This window comes from Microtus pennsylvanicus, chromosome 9 (assembly GCF_037038515.1).
Source record: "Microtus pennsylvanicus isolate mMicPen1 chromosome 9, mMicPen1.hap1, whole genome shotgun sequence".
Lineage (NCBI taxonomy): Eukaryota > Metazoa > Chordata > Mammalia > Rodentia > Cricetidae > Microtus > Microtus pennsylvanicus.
Window position 1 is genome coordinate 62989472 of NC_134587.1, and position 26327 is coordinate 63015798.

A 26327-nucleotide genomic window follows, 5' to 3' on the forward strand; every position below is an offset into this window, starting at 1 on the left:
TAATTTCCACCTGTGCACCCATGACAGGAGGGTGCAAAGGAGCACAGTAGGGAGGTGGGGGACCAGTGAGAGGGGATGGAGGGAGTGCAGTAGGAGGTCAGGGGAGCACAGGAATGAATGAGGGCAAAGTATGTATGAAAAAGCCAGAATGAAATTCATTATGCTGAATCATAACTCAAAATAACTCAAAGCAAATAGATAAACAAATAATGTCTTTAAAATCTTTAAATAAATAATATAAAGGAGAAAAAGTAATGAAGAAGAAAAGGAGAGAAGGAAGGAAAAGAGGGGAGGGGAGTGGAAGAGGAAGGAAGGGAGAGACGAGGGGGGTGAGGGAAGGAAGGAAAGGGAAGCAGGGGACCCTGGCTTCCTCAGCAGTCCTGGTCTGAGGCCCTACCTGGATCCCCGAGCCCTCCGTCACTATGATCTTCCACACGCAGTTTAAGTTGTTGCCATAGGGCTCAGGGTAGCCTGGGGACAAAATTGTCCCTCTCCTCTGAGTGAAATTGCCACTGCATGGAACTAAAAGACAGAGCCACGTTAAGTAAAAGCCAAATGAAGTAACAGGAATTGATGTCTCCTTTCCTCAGCTGTGCTCAGACAGGGAAACTCTTCCTGTTTCTTAAGTGACATTTTTAGCCAAGGTAAAATTTAATCTCTTCTCTTTCGAATGGGCAACATCAGAGACTGATATCCATCATTTACCTGAGTTTTAAGTCTTAAGTCTACAAATAAATCTCCTTGGGGGTTTTCTAAGAAGGGACTGTCTACAATAAAGGTGTCTCTGAAGTGAGTTTTGTTTAGAATAATTTTTCTACTTTAATGTAAAGGTGTGTGTAGAACGTTGCTGTCCACCTGCAGACAGGCAATGCCAGGTCAGACTGGTGAGATGCAGAGCAATCCAGGGAGAAGAGGAGGGGCTGGAGATGTACAGATAAACTAGAGGGATAACCACCCTTGCACTGGAAGTTCCTTTGAAAAGTGTCCTAAGTAACAACTAACAATGCCTGTTATCCACACCTCTTTTCAAATATTCAGAATCAGAGTGAATGCATTAAATGACGTCATACCCATACTGCTACGGTCCACCACCCTAATGCTTTCCCCGGAGACTGAAATGATCTCTTGCCATAACCTTAGAGCTGATGGCTGACTTCATGAGCATCAGCAGGAAAACATATTTTGCACAAACAAATCTCATGTTTTAGGAATCACTGATTTTTAAGGTCAGGGCTATTGGGCTCCAGACAAAATCAATTGATCTTCATAAAGATCGCTGCGTGAAGAATGGGCTCTAACCCTGACATGAGTTCTGCTCCAGCCCCAGGTCATCATTTCATCTCATGGGCTCCACTTACCTACACAGCTTGGGATGGTGTCATTCCACTGGGCCAAGGCGTTTGGCACGGACCGGCAGCGGATGGCCGTGGAACCTTGGAGCAGGTAACCCGGGTTACACTCAAATCGAACTATGGAACCTGCAGAGAACTCAGAGCCGATCCTCCTCCCATATCTGGGCTCTGGGACAGAACTGCACTGCGTGTCGCTGGTGCGTGGGACGGCTGGGGAAGTAAAACACAGAGAGCCAGTGTGTCAGAGTGGAGCGTGGTAGAGTGACCTCAGAGGAGACGGGCGTAGATGCAGGCGGACACCAATGTCTATAAGCCTCTTTGTGAGGAGCAAGCCCAGGGGCACTTCTGTGTCTCCATTTCCTCCCGCAGTATCTCTGGGGATTACCACAAAGGTCTCGCTCAGATGGGAAGTTGGGGGATGAGGAGAATTAGTGCCTGTGTCGGCTCATTAACATTCAAGCGGTTGAAATTAATTAAAATCTAGATGATCGTGCTGGCAATTAGAAGGCAATGATGACAACTTTTGCTCTTCCTCAGCAACATTTGGGTCTGGTGGGATAAGTACCTGTAAATGATTAGTTTAGATGTGGCCCTGGTGATAAATCATGCAATTAAAAATAGGACCTGTCACATGACCTGTCATTCCAGCTCTAGATATTCATCCTGAAGAGCTGAATTTGAGGTCTAATAACAACATGACAGCCAAGATATTAAGACAAACTTAGTGCCCATTCTAGTTTGTTTTCTGTTGCTGTGATAAAACTTTTGGACCAAAAGCAATTTGGGAAGGAAAGGATTTATTTGGCTTATTCTTCTTGATCACAGCCTATGACTGAGGGAAGCAAAGGCAGGAACTCAAGTGGGAACTTGAAGCAGAAACCACGAAGGGACACAGCATGCTGCTTTGGCCCACTTCACCCAGTCTTATGCTGGGATAGTTGACTCATAGAGCCCAGGACCACTAACAGAGGGATGGTGCCTAGAGTCGACTGGACCCTCCTACGTTAATTAATAACCAAGACATTTCCCCTACAGCCCATCTGATATAGGCAAGACACTATCCAATCAGATGACTGTGGGCTAACTAAGACAGTGTCCATCAGAAGATGACTGTATAACCATGTGTGGTCTATGAATTCACACACGAGAGTTTTGTTAAACCTTACAAATGAAGGACACCTTGCTATTCACACAGGGATGGATGCATCTGAAGGGCATTGTGTTGAGGGAGCCAAGCTGCTCTTGGCAGGAAACAGATTGTACTATTCCACCTACGTGGAAGATCCCAGACAGTTGCAGTTTCTGGAGTAGAGAACCGGATGATGGCTGCCAGGGATGGATGAGGGGACTCAGGGAGTTGCTGGGCTTTTAATTGTGTGGACGAAGGGAGTTCTGTAGATCTGCTAGAACATGCTTGGACTGTCATTAGCAATATTCATACAGTTAATTTGTCAAGAAAGCATATCTCGTGCCACCACAGTGGACAAAGGTAACACTCTACAATTATAATCTAGGCCCCATGAATTAGGATTCTTCCAGAATATTCTACTTGGAGTGCAGGTGACCACCTACAGGATAAACTTTGAGGCCCAAGGAAAGACTCATCTCCCAGGAGAGAGGCTAGACTATATATAAACACACACTTCCTGCTGTGTGGTTATTTGCTGAAAGACACAACTCAGCTGTGGGCAAGTCACAGATGAAGAATTTCTTTCTATCCAATTGGGAAAAGAACAAATTGGTTCCCATTCCTCTATGCATTATGGTGTTTTCTTTTAATGGGAGCGAGTACCAGGTTGGGGCCAGGCTTTATGGCCAGTAGCTCCGACAACACTAAGAAAAACAATACACTATCATGATCACTTTAAGTAAGGAGACCCTGTAAAACAAGGGAAGGTCCACCCTGCAGCCAGGGATTCAACCAGTCACATAGACCATGAAAAAACCCAGTAAGAGTATGTGTGTGTGTGTGGCGGGGGGGGGGGGATTAATCAGGATTTTGAGACTAGACACAGAAGGTGACAATCCAGAACCTCACTTTGTTTCTTAGGGTCAACTCTCGCAAATGGAAAATGCTATTCCTATAAGCCAGCCACTCAGTACAGAGAGATGGATAGCTGTAAAAGCTATCATCAAATGTTATCACTGTGTGCTTTGGAACTGAAGAAGGTAGAGGGGGAGGAGTAAATTAAGCAGCAAGGAACAACCTAAAGTAGAACATTCCATAAACAATCATGTGAGAAAAAATAGCTACAGAGTCAGTGGCTTGATGGTAAAGGGCAGGGTACCTTTTCTATCAACCAAGAGAAACATCTCAGACAGTTATGCGTTCATGCTATCCCAGACAGCAACAATAGCACCATGGGTGCCCCAGCAAGATCAAGAACCCCATATAATGATTACGGGCTCTTCCCTACACCGGTGTTCCTTCTACTCTGATCCTTCCATTTCCTATGTGAAAATGAAGATACTCAAGGATGTAGTGGCCCTGAGGGAAGCACTCCTAGAACAGTCACCCTGACCCAGCTCTACAGCCAAGTCTTATTACCTGCCATCCTTGCTCTCCCTCTGCTGAGATTCCCCTGGGTTCCCATGGGATGAAGATTTCCTTGTCATAGGATGTAAATGCCTACGTCTATGAAATGTCTTCTGGTCCTTGGGTGGTGGATGTGGACAAGGATTCTACAGTTGTCAAGGCAACTACATAAATGAGTAGTACTGTATGCACATGTGACTCTAAAGAACTTCCATGGAGCTGGAAGTTTGGAAAGCAAAGGAAAGGCAGAACAAGTGTGAGACAGGGGCAGGGCTAAATGGACCACGGTAACATCAAGAGGACAGGATTCTGCTGTGAAATCCTCCTCTCCATTAGGACCTCCTGGTCCTGCTCATCCAGGCCTCTTAGGCAGAGTGTGGGAGTTCTTTTCTCTTATCTCTATTCTTTGTCTCTCAGATAATATTTGTGCCATCATGAAATAAACTTGAAAGTAGTTGAGAGAGAAGTGAGGGCGAAATCAGCTGGAGGGCAGACAAGGGACATGGAAATATATCACAGCACACCACTGTATTGAGCTAGAGACTGATGCTCCTCTAAGGAGTCTTACAGAGCCAAGAGTGGAGAGTCATTAGCTGTGTGCACACAATGCTTTCTGGGGAAAGCAAAAACAAAACCAAAAAAAGCTCATGCGGAATTCCTAGGAGAGTGTGAGTGATCCATCAGTCAGCGTGTGCCACCAGCAATCAAAGAGCCATGCCTGTAGCCTTCCACAGGAACCGGTTAGAGCTGGTACCATCACCAATCAAAGAGCCATGCCTGTAGCCTTCCACAGGAACCGGTTAGAGCTGGTGCCACCAGCAATCAAAGAGCCATGCCTGTAGCCTTCCACAGGAACCGGTTAGAGCTGGTGCCACCAGCAATCAAAGAGCCATGCCTGTAGCCTTCCACAGGAACCGGTTAGAGCTGGTACCATCACCAATCAAAGAGGCATGCCTGTAGCCTTCCACAGGAACCGGTTAGAGCTGGTGCCATCACCAATCAAAGAGACGTGTATAGCCTTCCACAGCAAGCGGTTACAGGAAGTGAACAACACAAGGAATTAACTGCAGGGCACATGGTGCAGCTTCTTATTTCCTTTAGTGACCAAGGGACACTCTTTCTTGGCTGGGAGTTTAGGATTCTGACCTGCCTGATAAGCTGGTTCCAGTTAGGCAATTAGCAAACACCAGTGAATTACATATATAGTTTAACCATAAACGTTCTTCACAAAAGCAACAAGCTACTACATTATATAAACTCTTGATGCCAAATGTGATTTTTTTTTTAGAAAGGCAAAATAAACTATGCTTTAGCTGATAGCATCTCAGAAAAGTCAAGAAAGGACCAAGCGTGGGGCTTCAGGGCTTCATGCAATGAGACTCTTGGTTCTGCTCTTCCCAGCCCAGCTCAGAGGAACCTACTCATGCTTCTAGCTATGATTATTTTTCAGCAGTTTTTGTTGTTGTTCGTTTGCTTTTCAATGAACTGTGTTAACATCTGTAAAGAGTCTAAGACTTGACAGGAAGTTGACTGAGGCAGGGCGCTGTCCAGAAAGACTTTGTTGAGTTTGTAATTCCTGGTTACTGAAGGCAAGCAGCAGAGGCAAGAATGAGAGACAGCTGGCCACACCATAACCAAAGTCAGGAGCAGAGAGCAATGAATACACCCCTGCTGCATGCTTGCCTGCCTGTTTGCCAGCTTTCTTCACTTTTACACACTTCAGGACCCTCTGCCTCGGGACTGGCTGCCTCCAGTGGGCTGAGTAGTAAAGCATTAATTAGCAGTCAAGACAATGCCCCATAGATGTGCCTACAGTCCAACCCGATCTAAAGTAATCCCCCATTGGGATGCTCTTCCCAGTTGATTCTAGGCAGTGTGGATTGACAGTACCGCTAACTGTCATGGTCTACATTTCTTCAGAAGCTTGGAGGATGATGACATGTTTGATCTCATGGTCTCCAGTCTCCATATCCTCCACCAGGAAGCAGTTACTGCGGGCTGGGAAAGGAGGGACAGCTTTTCACACCGGAGTATCAGGCACACTTCTCTCTGTCTTGCTGCATATAACTGTGGCTGGCCCCTCAGACATTCTTCATAATGACCCGTCTGCCTGCTAACAGGGGTCAAGCATCCTATAGCCTCAGGTCACAAAGTCACAGAGTAATCCAAAGCTTTAATAACTTAGGGATGAGCGAAGCTGCAAAGCTGGCACTGGTGCACGAAGCTGCAGCTCGGAACATCTGGATACAATAGAGTTCAAAGAATGGCTAGCTTCCACGTAACTATCTTTTCAAACACCAGCATTTGATCCAACTCCCCCGCAGGGCTGAAGATTTTCTTCTTGCCTTTGAGTAGTTTATAAACTGGGTTCACAAGCTTCTTTCTTTATGCCTTCCAGGGATTAAGCTTTGATAAAAGACTCATTTTTACATAAACTCACTAGTGGAGAGAGGGAAAGGTGGAGTATTGGGCTTTATAAGACATTAAATATGTCATTTTTATTATTATACAAGGAAAACGAATTTCTTTTATAAATGTTTGCTCTCGAGTTTCCTGTAGTTTTACATATTTTTAATGATGATGCATGGCTTTATAGAAAGAAACTATTTTTTCAGGACTGGGAGACAGCTCAGCCAGTAAAGTTCTTTCCATACAATTCTGTGGAGCTGAGCTCAAAACCCTATGCAAATTAAAACACAGGGTTCGGAGATTGCGCCTGCAACCCCAGGGCTAAATTTGTGGGTCCAGGTGGATCCCTGGAGCTTGGTGCACAGTCTGTGTGAATAAGTTGGGGAAATTTAGGTATGGAGTCAGACCCTGTTATAAAAAAGGAGGGGAGAGACTGAGGAAGACATATCAACCTCTTGCCTCCACACATGTGTACACACACGCATGCACACGCATTGACATGCATTTATACAAACACATAAACCACACAGACTCCACCACACAGATACACGTCCCCCAAAATGATTTAATTATTTTTCAAAACATGCCACTTGGGTGTGAACTCGAGGGTAACACGGGCCTTGGGTCATTTGTTACTTATCTGATCAATGGTCTAATCTTTGTCAAAAGTCAGAGCAAGTCCCTCATAAAGATTCAGAGTAACTTGAATTCATTTTCTAGTGTTAATGTAAATTTTTTCAGGAGGAAAAATATATTTAAAACAATTAGTCTGGTTTTGGCACAGAAGAAATGTGAGAAATGTGAATTATGGATAATGAATCTTCTTTGACAAAGCAATTCCAAACTTATTTGAAGAAAATCTTAGTCAGCTTGCCTAAATTAGCCATTCTGTAACAAAATCAATTAAAATATACTGGTCATTTACATTTAACAAAAACTACAATCTTGAAACAATGTACTACTTTTAATTCCCTAACATCCATGTTGAAGCAACTGCCACTAAAGGGCTGGAAATATTCCTCCTGTGTGCTGCCAACATCCTCCCAACCCTCTGCCCAAGACCGTTTATGTGATTTTGATAATGGAAGCTGAAGCTTTTTATAGTGAAATATTTTGAGTTCATCACTGCTGCTCTGTGAGATTTCGGGAACTGAAACACATGGTATGACTATTATCCTCCATGGTTTTCTGAAAAGCAGAATTTTTCTGAGATAATTTCTGGAGAATTCCATATCAAGGGAAAGAACCACTCAGATTTTTCTATAATTGTGAGAAAAACAATTAAGGGTAGATGGTAATCTTCAGACTGGATGAAACCATGGAGAAAAATTCAAGAATTGTGACTGGAGCCCGGGAGCGGATCCCAGAAGCAGAAGCGGAGCCTAGACGTGGAAGCCGAGCCCAGAAGCGAGCCCTGAAGCAGCTCCCGTCTGTGCAGTGGTCAGTTCTGGCTTCACAGCTCTCTGTGCCCTACCTTCAAGTTTGTGTGATAAATATTAAAGGTCAATGAGAGTGTGATATCTTTTTCACTTTGGGGGACTTTTAAACAATCTCAGATTTATTTAAATAACCTTCAGATTGAACCAACAAACAGAAGCAAATACAAAGGTGTGGGACATAGTAGTTAATTTTACAAAGTGTTGTTTATCCGGAGGAACGGGCATGGAAGTGCCATTCTGGGTTTGGCTTTGTTAACTTGTAATTTCAGTTACTTTCCACAACAAATATGCCTCTTTTAAACATATGTTTAGCTATATTTCAATATATGTTGACCTAAATTATTGTGAATGATTAAAATAAAATAAAATAAATTAAAATAAAATACTACATTTTATGTCATTTTGTAAAATCTGAAGAGCCACATGTAGATACTTTAATCAATAATTGTATTGGTGTTTTATAACAATAGGAAATAAGATAGTATGTCTTAGAAGGAGAAGTACAATTTAATGTGCCAAAATGAAACCCAATTGTTCTTATTAAGTGATTTTTATCTCACATATATAAATGTCCTCAATTCTTTAAATGTCACAAGAATGAAATTTGTTGATTTTTCCTCAGTGTTCAAAGCCCAGGAACTCCCCTCACCTTGGCACACAATTCAGTGCGCAGGGAGCCCCCTCACCTTGGCACACAATTCAGGGCACTGGGAGCCCCCTCACCCTGGCACACAGCTCAGTGCACAGGGAGCCCCCTCACCTTGGCACACAATTCAGTGCACAGGGAGCCCCCTTACCTTGGTAGACAATTCAGTGCACAGGAAGCCCCCTCACCTTGGTAGACAAAACGCATTGCATGGGGAGCCCCCTCACCCTGGCACACAACTCAGTGTGCAGGGAGCCCCCTCACCTTGGTAGACAAAGTGAAAACCCCGGGCAGACGCTCCACTCTTTGCACTGAACCGAAGCAGAATCTGATTGGATGTAGCCAGCGGGAGTGTCTCACCTGGAAATTCAAACAGAGGCAAGGATATGCGATCTGGCAGTCACAATGGGCTGTGTTGATGGCATTCTTGGAGAAGCAGTGTGGACTTGAAAGTCCACAATAAATACTTCAAATTAAATAGAACAAAACTTGATTTAGGGGTTTAAGACCCAAGCACCTTACTTTTATGAACATTTTTTAAAGCCAGTTCTTGCTTTGTGGAGTCTAATAAACTGGGCAGCAGTCATGATGGAAGGCTAACTGTGAACGACAGGGAGCGTGCTCTGTGGCTGACCACACAGGACGTTTAAGTCCTGAGAGTTACATGAGGGGCTGAATTTACCATGACCTGCTAGCCTCATTTTTATTGGGAGAATATTTGTTTATTCCGTCAACAGTTTAGAAACATTAAAGGGTTCACAAATGACTTTGGAAATAATTGTTTAACCTTTAAAGCAGACAGCACACACAGCATGTTGGAAAGTATCTCCCAAGTGCACACAAGAGTCCCAACACTCCTAACCCCTGAGCTAATGGATGAGATTTGCCCCTGTGTGTGAGGAGTTGCTCGTCTGTCACCTGAGGCATTTGTAGGCATGACATGATACGGCCTCGCTAGAAATCCACGAAGCTGAGATATAAAGATTTTGGCAAATGAGGAAATAGAGAGAAACCAAAAACAAACTTCAACTTGGGTGACTTAAGACCTATGTTACTCACAATGAGCACTTCTGGGTAAAGTAAAAGTCTACTTAATTCACATAATCAGTGCAGAAAAATCCCAATAAGGGTTTATCCGCAGATGAGGGCTAGTAACTGTGCTGAGCTGGGCCAGTAGGATATGTGTGTCTGAGAATCTGTGGGAACTGCTGTAAACAAAAGATCCATGGATGTTTTCTGTTTGTGTAGCATACATGCTTGGAATTGGTCAGGAGAAAATGATAGATTTACCCTGGGAAAGGAGAATAAAACACATAGAACAGAAAAAAATATTCATCAATTTCCTTCCTTTTTCTGAATATCACATTTGAGGTGAATGGAATTTTCCCCACAATGTTAGTAAGTAAAATGATAAACCTTCTGAAATCTACAGACCTATAGATTCAAAGATGATTACATTTCCTATTCATCATAATGGGGGACAGGAATTTAAAACAATCACCGTAGCTGTATAGTTTGAAAGTTTTACCTGAATGGGACCCAGAGAGAGAGCTTAGAAGCCTGGCCTGTGGGTGGGTTCCATCAAACAGCTCGGCCAAGTCGTTCAGCGCAGTCTGGAAGTAGGCAAACTGTCCAAATACCACTAGAAAAAGAAGAGAGGGTGGGGCCATAGTCTTAAGAGCAAAGGAGAATTTGTTCACACACATTCACGGTCCCTCTAGAGGATTGTTAGTTCAGGAATCTTAGAAAAATAAGCACACATGGGAGCTGGAGAGATGGCTCAGTGGTTAAGAACACTTGTTCTTGTAGAGGACAAGGGTTTGATTCCCGGCACCCACATGGTGACTCCACCGTCCCTAACTCCAGGTCCAGGGACTCTTCTGGTCCCTGCAGGAACTGCACACATATGACACACAGTCACATCCTAAGCAGTGGTCTCTCTAACCAGGTGAGCAGATGGACCCAACTCTGGCTGAAAGAACAAAGCCACAGAACTGTCAACCTCAGCCAGGTGTATTGCAAACCCACCTCAGGGATGCCTCCGGGAGGAGATTATTAAGAGTGCTTAAACAGCAGGGTTCACACCCTCATGTCTGGGTGTGAAAGGGGGATAAAAGGAAATTCTCCCAGCATACGCAGGTAGCAGCATTGTGAAGATGACCTTGTCGCTGTACTTGGAAGTGGGGAGCAGCTGGGAAGGTCTGAGGCAGTTGCGGCTTCAGGACCTGGAACAACTGGAGCTGAACACACGCACTACACTCAGAAGGGAGGATTCAGCCAGTTCTGGACCAGACTTAGCTCAAATGAGGGGAGCTCCGGGCTCCTTTTGGATGCAAAGACAGAAACTCGGGATCTACATGACCTATAGTTTTTAAGATTGATGTTTATTTTTTAAATATGTATCTGGGTGTGGGTACAGGCACTTGAGTGAAGGTGCTTGTGGAGGAGGCCAGAGGTGTAAGATCACTCGAACTGAAGTGACTCAAATATGCATGCTCACTAACTTAAAATAATAGAAGTCTTTAAAAATATTTTATCTTGAATACATGCTCATTATACATTAAATTTTACATTTAATTATACATTAAAATTTATATGCTCCATTTCTGAATATGTGACTGATGATTTTAATGTAAGGGAAAATGGCGGTTTCTAGATTTCTTCTCTCTCTCTCTCTCTCTCTCTCTCTCTCTCTCTCTCTCTGGTTTACCATTGAGAGGAAGATGGAAATAGCTTGTAAGACTGTAAACGTTATTGTCTGGCTTCCTTCAGTAAAGAACCACACAATATCTATTAATCTTTCTAGTCAGGAGCAAGTACAAGACACCCAGGATCCCTCTGCCTATATATCTCAAAGTCTCAAGGGGGACTATATCACCAGCCAGCTGTGCAGAGGTGTGACTCAGGCTTTTGACCTGCGTGTGCCTCTGCCTCCCGCCCAACATTTACAAACAAATGACTCCAAAGCCATTTCTGGACACAGCATGGAAGGGGGCCACGTTAGTGGTTGAGATGCCACTGCCTCCTTTGCGGGACATGTGAACATCAGGGGACACTGTGAGGGGTGGGCTTAGAAAATCTGGTACGTCAGTGAACAGCTCTTCTTTTGTATCATTTTGTCCTACTTTTCCTAAACAACAGACAGATTAGCTCTAAAGCGTGTGGCAGCGAATTAAAGCAATAGCGATTTCTCACCGAATTCCTTGGGCACCGTGATGGAGTAGATGCATATCTGACCAGCTGTGTAGTTGTGGGGGTAGTTTGGGGACAACACGACCCCCTCTGATCCCGCGTACTGGCCTCCACAGGGTGCTGCAAACAAAGCCAGAGGAGAAATGTGAGCTGCGTGTGTGAGGGTGTGGCTGCAGGGTCAGGTGAGCCCAGGAGACAGATCCAAGCATGCTCAGCCTGCTCATCTTGGAACCCATGTCAACGGCTGACCCTGCGCTGTCAACGAGGGTCATGGGAGCACCAAGCAAAGACCCACATCAGGAATAAAAGCTTTCGACGCAACGAGAGATTAACATTATTATCAAGGCCTGTCTGAGGAATTTTCAAATAATAATGAAACAGCTATACCACTATGCTGAAAATAATAAGTAACTGGATAAAGGATAAGCTCCCAGGATCAACTAGTTGATATCAGTCATCAGTCTGATCTAAGAGATAGGAAGAACCCATTAATTTTTAGCACATAAATAAGTGATCTTTGCCTTTTTAAAGTTTTGTTTGTTTTAATCTTTCGTGGATACCTTTCTGTGGCTGTCTTACATGAGTTCAAGATGAGATTAAAGGAGTGTCACTAGAAAGTGAGGGAAGAGATAAGAGGGGAGAGAAAGTGACTTACCATGGGTTGTTTGGGCATGTGTGTATGTGCATGTATGTGTATATATCTGTGTGCACATTCATGTTTATATGTTCATGCATTTTATATGTGTGTATATGTGAATGTGTCTATGAGTGCATTTATGTGTATGGTGTTTATGCTTGTGTGTGTACATGTGTATATATGTGTCTATGTTTGGATTTTATACATGCATGTCTTATGTATATATGCATATGTGTATTTGTTTACATATATTTGTGTGCATATATTTGTATATATGTGTGTATAGTTATATGCATACCTATGAATATATATATATGTGCATGCATGTATGCACGTGTGCATATGTATGTTTGTGTGTATATACAAGTGTATGTGAGTCTATATAGATATGTGTGTATGTGAATGTGTGTATATGTGCATTTGTGTGTGTGTGCATGTGTATATGTGTGTACATGTGTATATATGCATGTGGGTGTGTGTACACTGTGAGATTATATGGACCTTTTCCTCCTCCTGATAATCTTACTAAATTTCCTGTTCCTTTTCTGGGTAAACCAGAAAACCCTTTAGTTTATGTGGTCAATGCTCTATTGGGGCATCAAGACATCAGCATCCAATTGAGGCCCAGTCCCTTGTTCAGGTTGTGAGTTAAGTCGCCAACACTGACATCTTTTTGTGATATCAGGAGGGGCTGGCACCTGCTCTTCCTTTCAGCTATGCTGAGTGACTGGGGACCAAGGCACCAGGACTGAGCTTCCCATAAACCCCGGGCCCTTTCCTGTACCATGTGATGGCTCTTTATCTTAGGGACACCATCACTGACCTGAACTCACAATTACTTCTAGGATGTGAGAAAGTTTGGTTTCTTTCTAAGATCCTTTCTTCTTTTTATTATAAATATTGGCTCATACTTACAAGTATAAGTTAAGGAGTTTCACCACATGCCCATATCATACTTGGTACTTTGACTGGAATCCCTCCCTCCCTTTCTTTCTCCCCCCTTCCTTCCTCCTGGCCTCTTTCCCATCCACTACATTATTACAGTTCATTTATTCTTTATATGGCAATTTTCAAGCGGTTAAAAAAAGAAATAAAGATAGCATGTTTAATCTGTTCAATGCTAATTAGCACAGTTAGTCCAAATGGACAAACAGGACATTTGCCATGATTAATAAACCCTGTGGAATATGGTAATGGAAATGGGACGGCTCTTGTTACTGGTTTGTTGGGAGAGCTAATGACAGTCAGGAGATGTCCCCAGTCCTGCGTGCGTGACTTGGCAGGCTCACCTCTTCCCACAGGACAATAGCTCACAGAGCTGACAGCCAACCAGGAAAGGCTTAACTAACTTTAACAAACCATTTCATTAGTTCTGACTTTATTTCAGAGTATTTTTATTGTCCCAGAATAGCTACCACGGTTATAGTGCTGGCCACTTAATACAAGCCAGATTCATTTGGGTAAAGGAAACTTCAATTGAAAAAGAATGCCTCCATCAGTCGGGGCTGTGGAAAAGCCTGTGGTGTATTGCTTGATGGAAGGTTGATGTGGGCGGGTCCAGGTCACTGAGGGCACTGTCATCTCAGGGAATACGGTCCTCGTTGGATAACAAAACAGACCGAGCTGGTGTGCAGAGTTCCTCCATGCCCTTTGCTTCAGTTCTGCTTCCAGGTCCCTGCCCTGACTTCCCTCAAGGATGGAGTGTGACCTGAGAGCTTTAAGCTGAAATTAACCATTTCCTCTCCAAGCTGTTCTTGATCCTGGTGTTTTAGTACAAAAAATAGAAGCCTCAACTGAGACAAGTATTTTACAGTTTGCAAATGGAAACATTAATTCTCCTTTTGGATAGAGGCTGTTTATGGGTAACTAATCCCAGAGTGGAGGTTTCCGGTGAGATACTGTGAGTCTGGCCATCAGCGTAGAAGGTGACTGTCATTTCCACCTCGGCTGTGCCAATTCAACCTGACTATTTCAGAAAAAGGTTTGCTTTCTCAAAAGCTTATGAACCACATTTCTAAAAAGAAGTATAAGGGATAGAAACCAATTTTATTTTAGCTCAGTCATATGAAATCCAAATAGCTCTTTTTGCAAATAGCCCATTTCTATTTATCATCTAACAACTATATCATCTATCTACCAACCTAGCTGTCTGTTCATCCACCCGCCTACCTGTCTAATCTATCTATCTATCTATCTATCTATCTATCTATCTATCTATCTATCTATCTATCTATCTATCTATTTTCTATTTATCTGCCTATCTATTTTTTTTTTTTTGGTTTTTCGAGACAGGGTTTCTCTGTGGTTTTGGAGCCTGTCCTGGAACTAGCTCTTGTAGACCAGGCTGGTCTCGAACTCACAGAGATCCGCCTGCCTCTGCCTCCCGAGTGCTGGGATTAAAGGCTATCTGCCTATCTATTATCTATCTAATCTATCTAATCTATCTATCTATCTATCTGCTATCTATCTGCCTATCTATCTATCTATCTATCTATCTATCTATCTATCTATCATCTATTGATCTATCTTCTTATCATCTATTTTATCTGTCATATGTATTCATCTTCTTATTGAGAAGTTTCTGGAGAATGTCACCATGTACTTCCTTTGGATTGGATAGAAAAGTAAACAAAACAGACACAATTTTTTCTAGTCACCTCAGTAAAATAAAAACATCACCTTGTTCATTTACAGTGAGAACAGCTAAGTGACTAAGGACTGTCCTAGGGACTCAGCAGTAACTTCCTGAGTGAGTGGCCCCCACTTTGGCGGGGGATTATAGCCTGGACTGTTAGACTGTATTTTAAGTAAAATAATACAAAGAAGGAAGGAGTGAAGCTGAGTCAGATCTACCTTGACAGGCAGGCAGAGCCCGGTCCCAAGAGGGCTTCCCATCAGCTCCTGTCACACACTCAATGGATGAGGGGTCCACAATCTTGTAGCCAGAGTCACATTGATAGGTAACTGTGGAGCCCAGCTTGAAGTCAGTTCCAATTCTCGTCCCATTCATTATGTTCCCAGGATCAAAGCAAGCTTCGCGGGGCTTCTCTGGAGAAGAAAGAACATGTGTGCCATGACAGCATCTCTGAGCAGTCATTCCCTTTGTTTCTTTGCTTACTCCATTCGGGATCCAGCACAGCGTCCACCATGGGAAGAACTGCTTAGAAACACACTCATCAGCTAATGACTGTGTTAGCTTAGAGGTCACAGCAGGGTTCGCTTCCAATAAACAAATATTATTTACTCTCTTAAAAACAATTTTTTTTATTAGAGTGATATAAAATTATTTTCACGTAAGCAAAGACAGGGTGTTTGTGGTATGTGCAGCTTATAAGCTGCTGGGGGCCTAATGGGTGTGCATTTTAAAACCGATTGAGGAAGATGTGAGGCCCATTTTCCAACTTGTCCCTGACCCACCCCAACCTGAACTTGTCACACACTTTTGAGGACTGATGATTTGGTTTTACGAAAGGAAAACTGCAGAGACTCTGAAAGTCAAGTGCTCCTTCTCGTGGCGATGCAGACAGACTCAAGTCAGAAACTCACGAAGTGCTCTGGATTTCGGTTCCTCGGGCTGATAACGTACACTGAAGACTGTCAAGCTTAGCAGGAAAATGACATCTAAGTGACAGCTATCAAAGATGACATCTGGTGTGTGACAGTTGCCCCATAATTTCATCCTAATTGCAGAAACTGCCGAGACTCACGGAGGGTGTGCCCTGTGCCAGCCTGAGCTGAGCCCCGTGCCAGCCTGAGCTGAGCCCCATGCCAGCCTGAGCTGAGCCCCATGCCATTTGTTACCGTCCTTCTGCAACGCAGAGCTGACAATTGGGGTTCAGATTCAGACAGGGCACTCCCAAGGACATATGTGTGAGCACTAACCCTGTAGTCATGGACCACAAGGCCCGGCATTGGTGTCCTGTACGTTCTGTCTGGACACTCAGAGTTTGTTGCTACGTGATAGTTTCCACTTTCTGCTTCAACAGGTCACTCAAAACATCAATAAATCAATGAATATCTGTCTATAACTATGGGTTCTGTGAAATTCTAGTTTGATTCATGCATTATTTAGTAAGCATATCTTTATTCTTCATCTCCATAAGAGTGCCTAGTGTGGGTGAGGTCTGTGGAGCGGAACTTCACAGACTTCCTTCCCAGTGGGTGTTATAGAAGGTGGAGGACACTATTTGGCTCAATGTTATGGCCATCTCTTTGGTGGTGTCAGAAGGATGGGGCATAATGAGGTTATTAGGATTGGTTCAGGCTCTGGGATAACTTCAAAGCATACAAAAGCTCTTTTCCTTTTGGTTTGAAAACTCTGCCTCCATGAAAAGTTCATAAATGCCAATTATTTAATCTACTACAGAAAAAGTAGTGTCAATCATACATGCAAGGAGCATTGGGATACACAAGTACAATCCTGAATTCCATTGTTTGTACTTTTGGTCTGGGATCAAGGTTGATGATGTTACTTTTTGTGTCTTCCTGATCATGGTCAGTGTGTGAGGAAAGGAGAATTCTGGGAAGAGGGAAGCTCAGTCTCCAGTCGTGACCCAGACACAGAGGAAGCAAGATGTGACTGCCTTGCTGAATAAGGTATCGAGCCATGTGGCCAATCAGTTTAAATTTAATGTAGACCTCGGTGTGTTTATATGGGACAAATGTAGGACTGGGCGGGATAGACACCCCTGTCAACGGACAAGTGTCTCTACTTGCCTCCTTGAAAACATATTCATATATTCCAAATGGAAGATGACATTCTCATAAGTCTTTATAGCAGCTCTGAATCCTATGTAGATCACTAAGCATTTAAGCAAATAAAGAACAAAAATCCCCTTCCTATTTTTCATTCCTTGTTTGCTCATGCACACCAAAGTCACCCCATTTCATTGTTCCCGCAGTCATTCAGGATTCGGGTGAGCACAGCTTGTTTGTAGGCATCAACCCTGCCTCATTCAAAAGGGAACCTTTCCTGTTCTGTCAATCAACGTAGACCCACGGCCTCGCCTTCTTTCTGATTCTCTTTTGTTATAAATCTCGTTCAGACCCGCGTGTGGCTTGGTTAGACATGGTTTACACAGCTCTCTATTTCACGCCACTGATTGAGAGTTGGGTGGCTGGTTTGCCTTCATACACCTGCATCGAATCTTGTGGCTCTATTTACCGATTGTCAGTTCTGAGTGCGCAGTGATAAATCACAGTCCCTTTCTGCTTACATTTTGCTATGCTTTCTAATTAGATGACTTCATACTGGTGTGTATTTTCCTGTTGTTCCTGTCCATTCCACTTAGGAAGACCTTTGTAAATTCCTGCTTTGTCGAACAAATGAGGGGTACATGTAGGGCCTCTGGGGGGGGGCTGCCCTGAGACCCCTCCTGGCCCATCAAATCTAGCAACTGTCCCTGCAGTCTGTTGCACCCATCCTGAGATTGCTTGCCCTTGACAGTGTGGCAACACCAATTGTGTTAGCTTCTGGTGAGTCTTTCCCACTGACTCTTCCAGAAAATGTTCCAAACATTGGGAACTACAAATACTGGAAACAGTGGACCCAATGAAGAGGCTGTCCTCACCTCTGGCTACTGGAACTTTATATACCTTGCTTTTAGAGGGCTCTGGCTTGAGTAGCTGCTTGGGCTGCAGCTATGGTGGACTAGGAGAAGGCTTTGTGCTATCTGACGAGGTGCACATGCATAAGGGCCATTCTCATCACTCCCAAACACAGCTATTTCTACCCCAAAGGCATAGGCTCAACTGCATTATTTTTATACACATTTTAATAAAGACCCCATGTTTGTGGATTTTGAGAGCTTAAACCTTTTTTTAACGTTAGAGCCGTATAAAGCGATACAAATCCATTAAAATTGTGACTATGATAGAAGGTTCATTTTACTTTATAATTTTCACTCCAGATTTTGTTTCTTATTTTTACCCGAATCCTCATTATGATTGATGGTATTGGGCTAATAGTTGTGTCTAATTATTGCTGTGTCTTAATCTCACTCTTCCTTCAGTCACAAAGGAATTCATGTTGTGGAATTTGTTTTCATCGACACTGCATCAAAGTGCTCGGGTTAGAGTGGCGTTGTGCGCAGCTTTTTCTGTTTTCCTTGGATTTGATAGATCACAAACCACCTGTGGGCTGTGGATCTGAGTTTCAGAGACATGAATATCTGCTTGGGTCAGAGCGTCTTGTCAAGTATGAGCCCATGGGGGAGGAAGACCCGGGGGTGATGGATAGTGTCCCAGTGGGAAAGACTGAGGCAATGCAATCTCAGTGAATGTAAATCTAAGGAGAGAAATCAGAAAATGCTAACACATATCAAAATGATTCTTAAATGTCATCAAACTAGTTATTGCAAATGCCATAATCTATCCTATGGAGACAATGCACCTGGAAAAACATTTTCCCTGCTATTTTTATGTCCTTTTCCATCAGAGATAGAGTAAGTTTCTAAAAACATGACAGGTGGGGTTCTCTTCTTCAAAAAGATCTCTCTCTCTCTCTCTCTCTCTCTCTCTCTCTCTCTCTCTCTCTCTCTCTCACACACACACACACACACACACACACACACACACACACATACCACATCTACAAGGCAGGTTAGGAACACATACATTTGAGACACAAAATCTCGTGAAGTGGTAACTGACAGCAGAAGTAGCCCCTGACACGACTTAAATTTCCCACAAATGCATCTCAGCACATACCTTTAAATTCAATGGCAAACCCTGACAGGCCAACCGAAGCATCGCTCCTGAATGCCAGGAAGAGGCTGTTACCACTGCTCTCAATCCTCTCTGGCGCTTGAGAGCCCTGGAAGCTTCCAATCAGAGGGCTGTTGGAGTCCTCCCCTTCGTAGATGTGCAGGAAGTCATAGCTTGGTTCCATGCTAAAACTACAAGGAAGGACAGTGTCACCTGCATCCCCAATACAAGCCCACCCCGTGTTTCCAAGCAAACATTTTGGGGCACATCACCCTTTAGTTTTCTTTTACATAATAATTTTGATTATCACTATTATCAGAATCAAACACAAACCAATTACCATGCTAAATTGGAAGTATCATTTGTAATAAGCACTATCAGTGTTTTGCATGATGGCTAACATACCCAATAGTAGACAATTTTGAATGGAGCTAAAAAAAATATAGTCAATATTGGTGTAGCACCCCTTCACTGCTAAAGAAGGGCAACTTGGAAGAGACCAGACTCAAAAGAGATAGATTTCCACTGAATCTTGATTACTAGGTGAATGTTTTGAGATTTAAAATGTGTGTACTTTGCATTGCTATATATTATAAAAGTTAAAAATCAAAAACTTCTCACTGGTCTATGTTTCCACTGAAAACTATAATTATCTTTGTTTCCTTAGGTAAGTGAGCCAATGTTTATGATTCCTGCAGGAGCAGAGCACAAATATTTCTTATCATGTACCACACTGAATATTCCAAGTAATCTTTCTCTTATTCTTTCATTCTCTTCCTCCTTCCCAATTTCTGTGCTTCTCTCTCCCTCTTTATTTTCTTTCTTAATATCAACATCCACTCCATGATTTGAGTCACCTGTTACCGAGAGGCACCATGACATCACTGTTATCTTAAACAAATCTATTTGCAAATTCTTAATTTGGAAACCTGAATCTTATTGCAAGTTTGCTGGCATTAGACAAGATGGAGAAGAGTGGAGCTTCCCAAGCTCAGGGAGTTGGCAGAATCGCAAAGTCATGTGGGATTTTATTGGAAGAATAATTTTAGTCATGGTCATTTTCATGGATAATTCTAGAACCTGGTCCTGTGCCATCTCTACTGTCTAGCAAGGCTGATTACAACCATAATTACCAACTGAACACTGAAATACAGTCAGACACAGGAAAGAAAATAAAAACACATTCTGTGCTGAACATTTTTAAAGTATACAATAGTTTTGGCATAGAACCTTGACGTTTAATTTACAATTAATTTCAACTCCCTTTGTAATAATAGAGCTTATTTGTACTTAACATATCATGATATACCTCTAAATCTTAGTAACTTCCCAGATCTAATCCAGTCTGTGCAGTGGGTTTGAGTTCCTGTGAATGAACATGACTATACAGTCCAGAGGGACAATGATAACCATTGTTCCCCCCCATCACCAACACCAGCACACACTCGCTGTGGTTCTAGAATGCTCTCCTCCAATTTCTCTTTTAGACTCTCATCTTCAAGACAAGAGCACATCAGAATTCAGTCTTCTGAGAGAGTCCTGTGTGTTGCCGGACTCTAATGGTTCTCTGAAGACTGGGGTTGCTGTCCGCATACGGAGGCCTCAGAAGAGCATCTTAGATTCCTCCTGTTGGAGCATCCTTTCCCTACACAGGATTCTGCCTACTTCCCTCATGCTACAAGGATTCTGGGATGACGGACACAGGATGATTCTCATCTTAGCGCACAGACTTTCCAGCTCAGAGAAGCTACCAGAATATGGAGCTAAACAGATAGGGAACAAGCAAATGGTTCAGAGAACCATAGAGTTGGAGATACTTGGGGATTATCTGTGCTGTCTATCTTTTAGAGAGGTGTGCAAAACAGTGCAAGGAACCTTCCTCAGATAAATGCCCTTATTTGTTATCAAATGAACTCTTCCTTTGTAGCTTTGAGACTGAGTAACGGGGCTCTGCTTGTATCCGATAGCCACTTTCCTCTTTAGCTCCAGGAATCAGATGGCCATGCAGATTTTAAGGGGGGTCTACCAAACACTGCGGTGTACAATCACACAGTTGTGTCTGCCAGAGCAGACTCATCCATTCTGTGTGCTCACCGTGTGTCCTGAAAGCGTTTGTTCTTTTGACCATCAGTAGAAGTACCTTCAGGAGAAAGTACCCCGTTAACGGACTGACATCCAGAGCCTCAGACCCGTGAGTTACCATGAATCAGGGATGGTGAGAGGCTAATATGCCTGGGCACTGAGTGTAGGCTCAAAAAACCTGAGGCAAGGAAGCCTGCCCCCTGGCAGAGAAATAATTTCTAGTCTCTTTGCCCCGATGGGTTAAGAGGCTAGCTAGCAAGACAACTTAACCATTTATCTTCCAGAACATCTCCTTCATTTATTTTTTTTTAAACAATCAAAGCATATTATTGGATAAGATCTCAATAGTCACTAAAATTTAATGACCACATAGCATATATGGTATAATGTGATATATGTTATTGTATAAGCCATTTTTCCTCACTATGAACAATTGCCTGACAGAAGCAATCCAAAGAAAAAAAAATGATTTATTTTGGCTCATTGTTCAGTGACTATAGTTTATAATGGTGGAGAAGGCATGGCTGCCTATGGATCCATCCATGGAGGCCAGACGTTATGGCCTGGCTTGTTGATATTTTGGTGGCCCAGGGCCAGCCTAGCTGGAAGCAGGGCTCTCCTGTAACCACCAAGACCCACCTGTATGACTAGATGCCAAAGAATAAGGCCCTGTATATAAAAGATTCCAAACAGCACCATCAGCTGGTGTTCAAGGGTTCAGACCCAGGTAGGTAGAGGACAGTCCACATTTAAGCAGTAACCACAGTGGAGTTGATTTTAGTAAATCTTTATGGCTCTGAACTTTTATCATCTAGTGGGGCAGGAGTGAGTGTCTGTTTCTTAGACACTGATGTCTAGAATTCAAACCTTAGAGCGAGCAGGCAAAGTCTGGTGAATCTTCTGTTTTTATGTCCGCTTCATCTCAACAGTTTTAACGATGGTAAGAGCACTGCCTGAAACTGTCAGACATGGAAAGAAATTGGGCTTCCCTGACTGCAACAAACGGGGGACATCGAGGAGGCATTCCCTCAAGCATCTCCACAGCGTGGTTTTCACTGGCTTGAATATATGCAAGTGAAGCATTGATGTTAGAACGCACCATGGGCCAGACGAGCAGCGTGTGAAAGAAACCCATGCATATCTTATATGCAGAGCACTGCCGGTCAAGGAAAAGTAGCTCCGCTCCTGCCACCCTGCCTCTGACGGGGTAGCTGCTAGACACTGAGCTGCTTGCTCACCCCACGGAAAGTTGAACTTGGCATTAAAATCCTACCAAAGAGTGGTAGTCTGCACCAGACGCACCTTTTGAATATCAAGGCAATGACAAAGTCCGGGTTCACCTTAATTCTCCAGTCACACTCCTTCCCGGGAGGGTACGGCTGTGGGTAGTTAGGGGATAAAATCACTCCCGCCGGGCCCGTCAGATTCCCACCGCAAGCCGCTGTCACAGAACAAAGTCACAGGGGGACAGTTAGAGCAGAGATCCAGAATGCTGAACACAGGCAGGTAATTCTTTCTAAAAAGGAACAACTGTCTGCATGGATATCTAAAACAGTTCACCCCCAAATGTTAGGACAAGTTATTAAAACCCACAAAATCTGTACCATTTCCTTGTGATCCTTGAGGATTTTAGACTATATATACTTCTTCCTGTTTTTAGAGAGAATTCCTTTTTTTGCTAATATTTTGATTTTTACTCTTTTATTTATTTATTTATTTATTTAAATTTATTTATTTATTAAGGATTTCTGCCTCCTCCCCGCCACCGCCTCCCATATCCCTCCCCCTCCCCCGATCAAGTCACCCTCCCTCATCTGCTCAAAGAGCAATCAGGGTTCCCTGACCTGTGGGAAGCCCAAGGACCGCCCACCTCTATCCAGGTCTCCTAAGGTGAGCATCCAAACTGCCTAGGTTCCCCCAAAGCCAGTACGTGCAGTAGGATCAAAAACCCACTGCGATTGTTCTTGAGTTCCCATTCTTCCTCATTGTCCGCTATGTTCAGCTAGTCCAAATTTATCCCATGCTTTTTCAGACCCAGGCCAGCTGGCCTTGGTGAGTTCCCAATAGAACATCCCCATTGTCTCAGTGTGTGGGTGCACCCCTCGCGGTCCTGAGTTCCTTGTTCGTGCTTCGTCTCCTTCTGCTCCTGATTTGGACCTTGAGATTTCTGTCCGGTGCTCCAATGTGGGTCTCTGTCTCTGTCTCCTTTCATCGCCTGATGAAGGTTAATATTCAGGAGGATGCCTATGTGTTTGTTTTAGATTCACCTTCTTATTTAGTTTCTCTAGGATCATGAATTATAAGCTCAATGTCCTTTATTTATGGCTAAAAACCAAATATGAGTGAGTACATCCCATGTTCCTCTTTTTGGGTCTGGGATACCTCACTCAGGATAGTGTTTTCTATTTCCATCCATTTGCATGCAAAATTCGAGAAGTCATTGTTTTTTACCACCGCGTAGTACTCTAATGTGTATATATTCCATACTTTCTTCATCCATTCTTCCGTTGAAGGGCATCTAGGTTGTTTTCAGGTTATGGCTATTACAAACAATGCTGCTATGAACATAGTTGAGCATATACTTTTGTTGTATGATAGGGCCTCTCTTGGGTATATTCCCAAGAGTGGTATTGCTGGATCCAGGGGTAGGTTGATCCCGAATTTCCTGAGAAACTGAAACACTGCTTTCCAGAGTGGTTGCACAAGTTTGCATTCCCACCAGCAATGGGTGAGTGTACCCCTTTCTCCACAACCTATCCAGCAAAGGCTATCATTGGTGTTTTTTATTTTAGCCATCCTGACAGGTGTAAGATGGTATCTTAAAGTTGTCTTGATTTGCATTTCCCTGATCACTAAGGAAGTTGAGCATGACCTTAAGTGTCTTTTGGTTATTTGAACTTCTTCTGTTGAGAATTCTCTGTTCAGCTCAGTGCCCCATTTTATAATTGGGTTGATTAGCCTTTTACGGTCTAGTTTCTTGATTTCTTTATATATTTTGGAGATCAGACCTTTGTCAGTTGCGGGGTTGGTGAAAATTTTCTCCCAGTAAGTGGGTTGCCTTTTTGTCTTAGTGACAGTGTCCTTTGCTTTACAGAAGCTTCTCAGTCTCAGGAGGTCCCATTTATTCAATGAGGCCCTTAGTGTCTGTGCTGCTGGGGTTATACGTAGGAAGTGGTCTCCATGTGCTGTAGAGTACTTCCCACTTTCTCTTCTATCAGGTTCAGTGTGTTCGGACTGATATTGAGGTCTTTAACCATTTGGACTTGAGTTTTGTGCATGGTGATAGATATGGATCTATTTTCATTCTTTTACAGATTGACATCCAGTTTTGCCAGCACAATTTGTTGAAGATGCACTCTTTTTTCCATTGTATACTTTTAGCTCCTTTATCGAAAATCAGGTGTTCATAGGTTTGTGGGTTAAAGTCAGGGTCTTCTATTCGATTCCATTGGTCGACTTCTCTGTTTTTATGCCAATACCAAGCTGTTTTCAATACTGTAGCTCTGTAATAGAGTTTGAAGTCAGGGATGGTAATGCCTCCAGACAACCCTTTATTGTATAAGATTGTTTTGGCTATCCTGGGTTTTTTGTTTTTCCATATAAAGTTGATTATTGTCTTCTTCAGATCTGTGAAAAATTTTGATGGGATTTTGATGGGGATTGCATTGAATCTATAGATTGCTTTTGGTAGAATTGCCATTTTTACTATGTTGATCCTCCCAATCCAAGAGCAAGGGAGGTCCTTCCATTTTCTGGTGTCTTCTTCAGTTTCTTTCTTCAAAGACTTATAGTTCTTGTCAAATAGATCTTTCACTTCCTTGGTCAGGGTTACCCCAAGATACTTTATGCTATTTGTGGCTATCGTGAAAGGTTAGGGTCTCTGATTTCCCTCTCTGCTTCCTTATCCTTAGTGTATAGGAAGGCAACTGATTTTTTGGAGTTGATCTTGTATCCTGCCACATTACTAAAGGTGTTTATCAGCTGTAGGAGTTCTTTGGTAGAATTTTTGGGGTCACTTATGTATACTATCATATCATCTGCAAATAACGAAAGCTTAACTTCTTCCTTTCCAATACGAATCCCCTTGATCTCCTTATGTTGTCTTATTGCTATTGCTAGAACTTCAAGCACTATATTGAAGAGGTATGGAGAGAGTGGACATCCTTGTCGTGTTCCTGATTTTAGTGGGATGGCTTTGAGGTTTTCTCCGTTTAATTTAATGTTAGATGTTGGCTTGCTGTAAATAGCTTTTATTATATTTAGGTAGGATCCTTGTATCCCTATTCTAGAGAGAATTCTTAAACATTCATCTATCTATCTATCTATCTATCTATCTATCTATCTATCTACCTACCTACCTACCTACCTACCTACCTACCTACCTAGCCATCTAATTTTCAGGCAGGTTCTATAGCCCAGGCTGTCCTGGAACTCTCACTGTAGCTCAGGGTGGCCTTGAAACCCTGTTGATTCTCATGCCTCTCAAGTGTAAGGATTACAGGTGTGAGCCTACACCCCCAGCCATGCTTCACATGATTATAACTGGCAAATAAAATGTCTTTTAATTACTTAAATTTTATTCAAATAAGTTGAACAGTCTGCTTCACCCTCACACCCTCTACACATGCAGGCATGTACTTATACTCAAAATTTGATATAAAACCCTTCTTGAATGTTACAGTTTGATCCCAATGATGTTGCCGCCACTTCTCATCGGTTTACATGAGTCAGGGAACCCTCTAGAACACAGGCTTTTGGTGACATAATGATCAACCTGCCCATCTTTCTTAGCGTCTAACTTCCAGGACAGTTTATCATAAGCACTCAAGGACCAGCTGTTTGATAAGTGATTACATCACAGTTTAAGGCCACACAGTTTGGGGCTGGGGTTCTCTCCCCACTGGATCAAAACAACAAAGCAAACACTGATTATTTATATGATATTTAGGGAAGGCCATGATGAGGAATGAGTTGCAACCCTTGCTCCTAGAGAGAGGGGCATGATCATAGCGCTTTGATATTACTGTTAAAACTCTGTATGGTAAGGATTGAGTGAGCCTCGCAGCCACTAGTTGTGACTTGCCTGCGTTCACATCTACTCCAGGTGGCTATTAACCACATGGCTTAGCATTGCTATCAGGTGGGATAATTTCGGTTCCTAGAATCTGAAGATATTTAGTACTGTTCTAAGTATTAAATAAAATTTCTGTTAGATCTTTACCACATGGGCATTGTTCAAACACTGCAATTATGTGAGGTCAAATATTTAGGATGCTGATGCTGTCAGAGATTCCATGGTTCTTTGGGCAAATCCTGGGGCTTGTGACCA

At 42.9% G+C, this 26327-nt stretch overlaps 1 protein-coding gene across 2 annotated transcripts in view; it reads right to left on the reverse strand.

The window, feature by feature from the left end:
* Positions 1-26327, reverse strand: part of Csmd1 (CUB and Sushi multiple domains 1) — a 1402422-nt gene that overhangs the window by 148595 nt on the left and 1227500 nt on the right. For both annotated transcript variants that reach the window (XM_075986282.1, XM_075986281.1), the window contains exons 28-35: positions 22301-22439; positions 18920-19107; positions 15065-15259; positions 11578-11694; positions 9911-10024; positions 8647-8742; positions 1359-1562; positions 398-522 (exon numbers count right to left, since the gene is read on the reverse strand). In XM_075986282.1, coding sequence (XP_075842397.1) covers positions 398-522; positions 1359-1562; positions 8647-8742; positions 9911-10024; positions 11578-11694; positions 15065-15259; positions 18920-19107; positions 22301-22439 — 1178 coding nt within the window. The remainder of the gene's footprint in view (positions 1-397; positions 523-1358; positions 1563-8646; positions 8743-9910; positions 10025-11577; positions 11695-15064; positions 15260-18919; positions 19108-22300; positions 22440-26327) is intronic.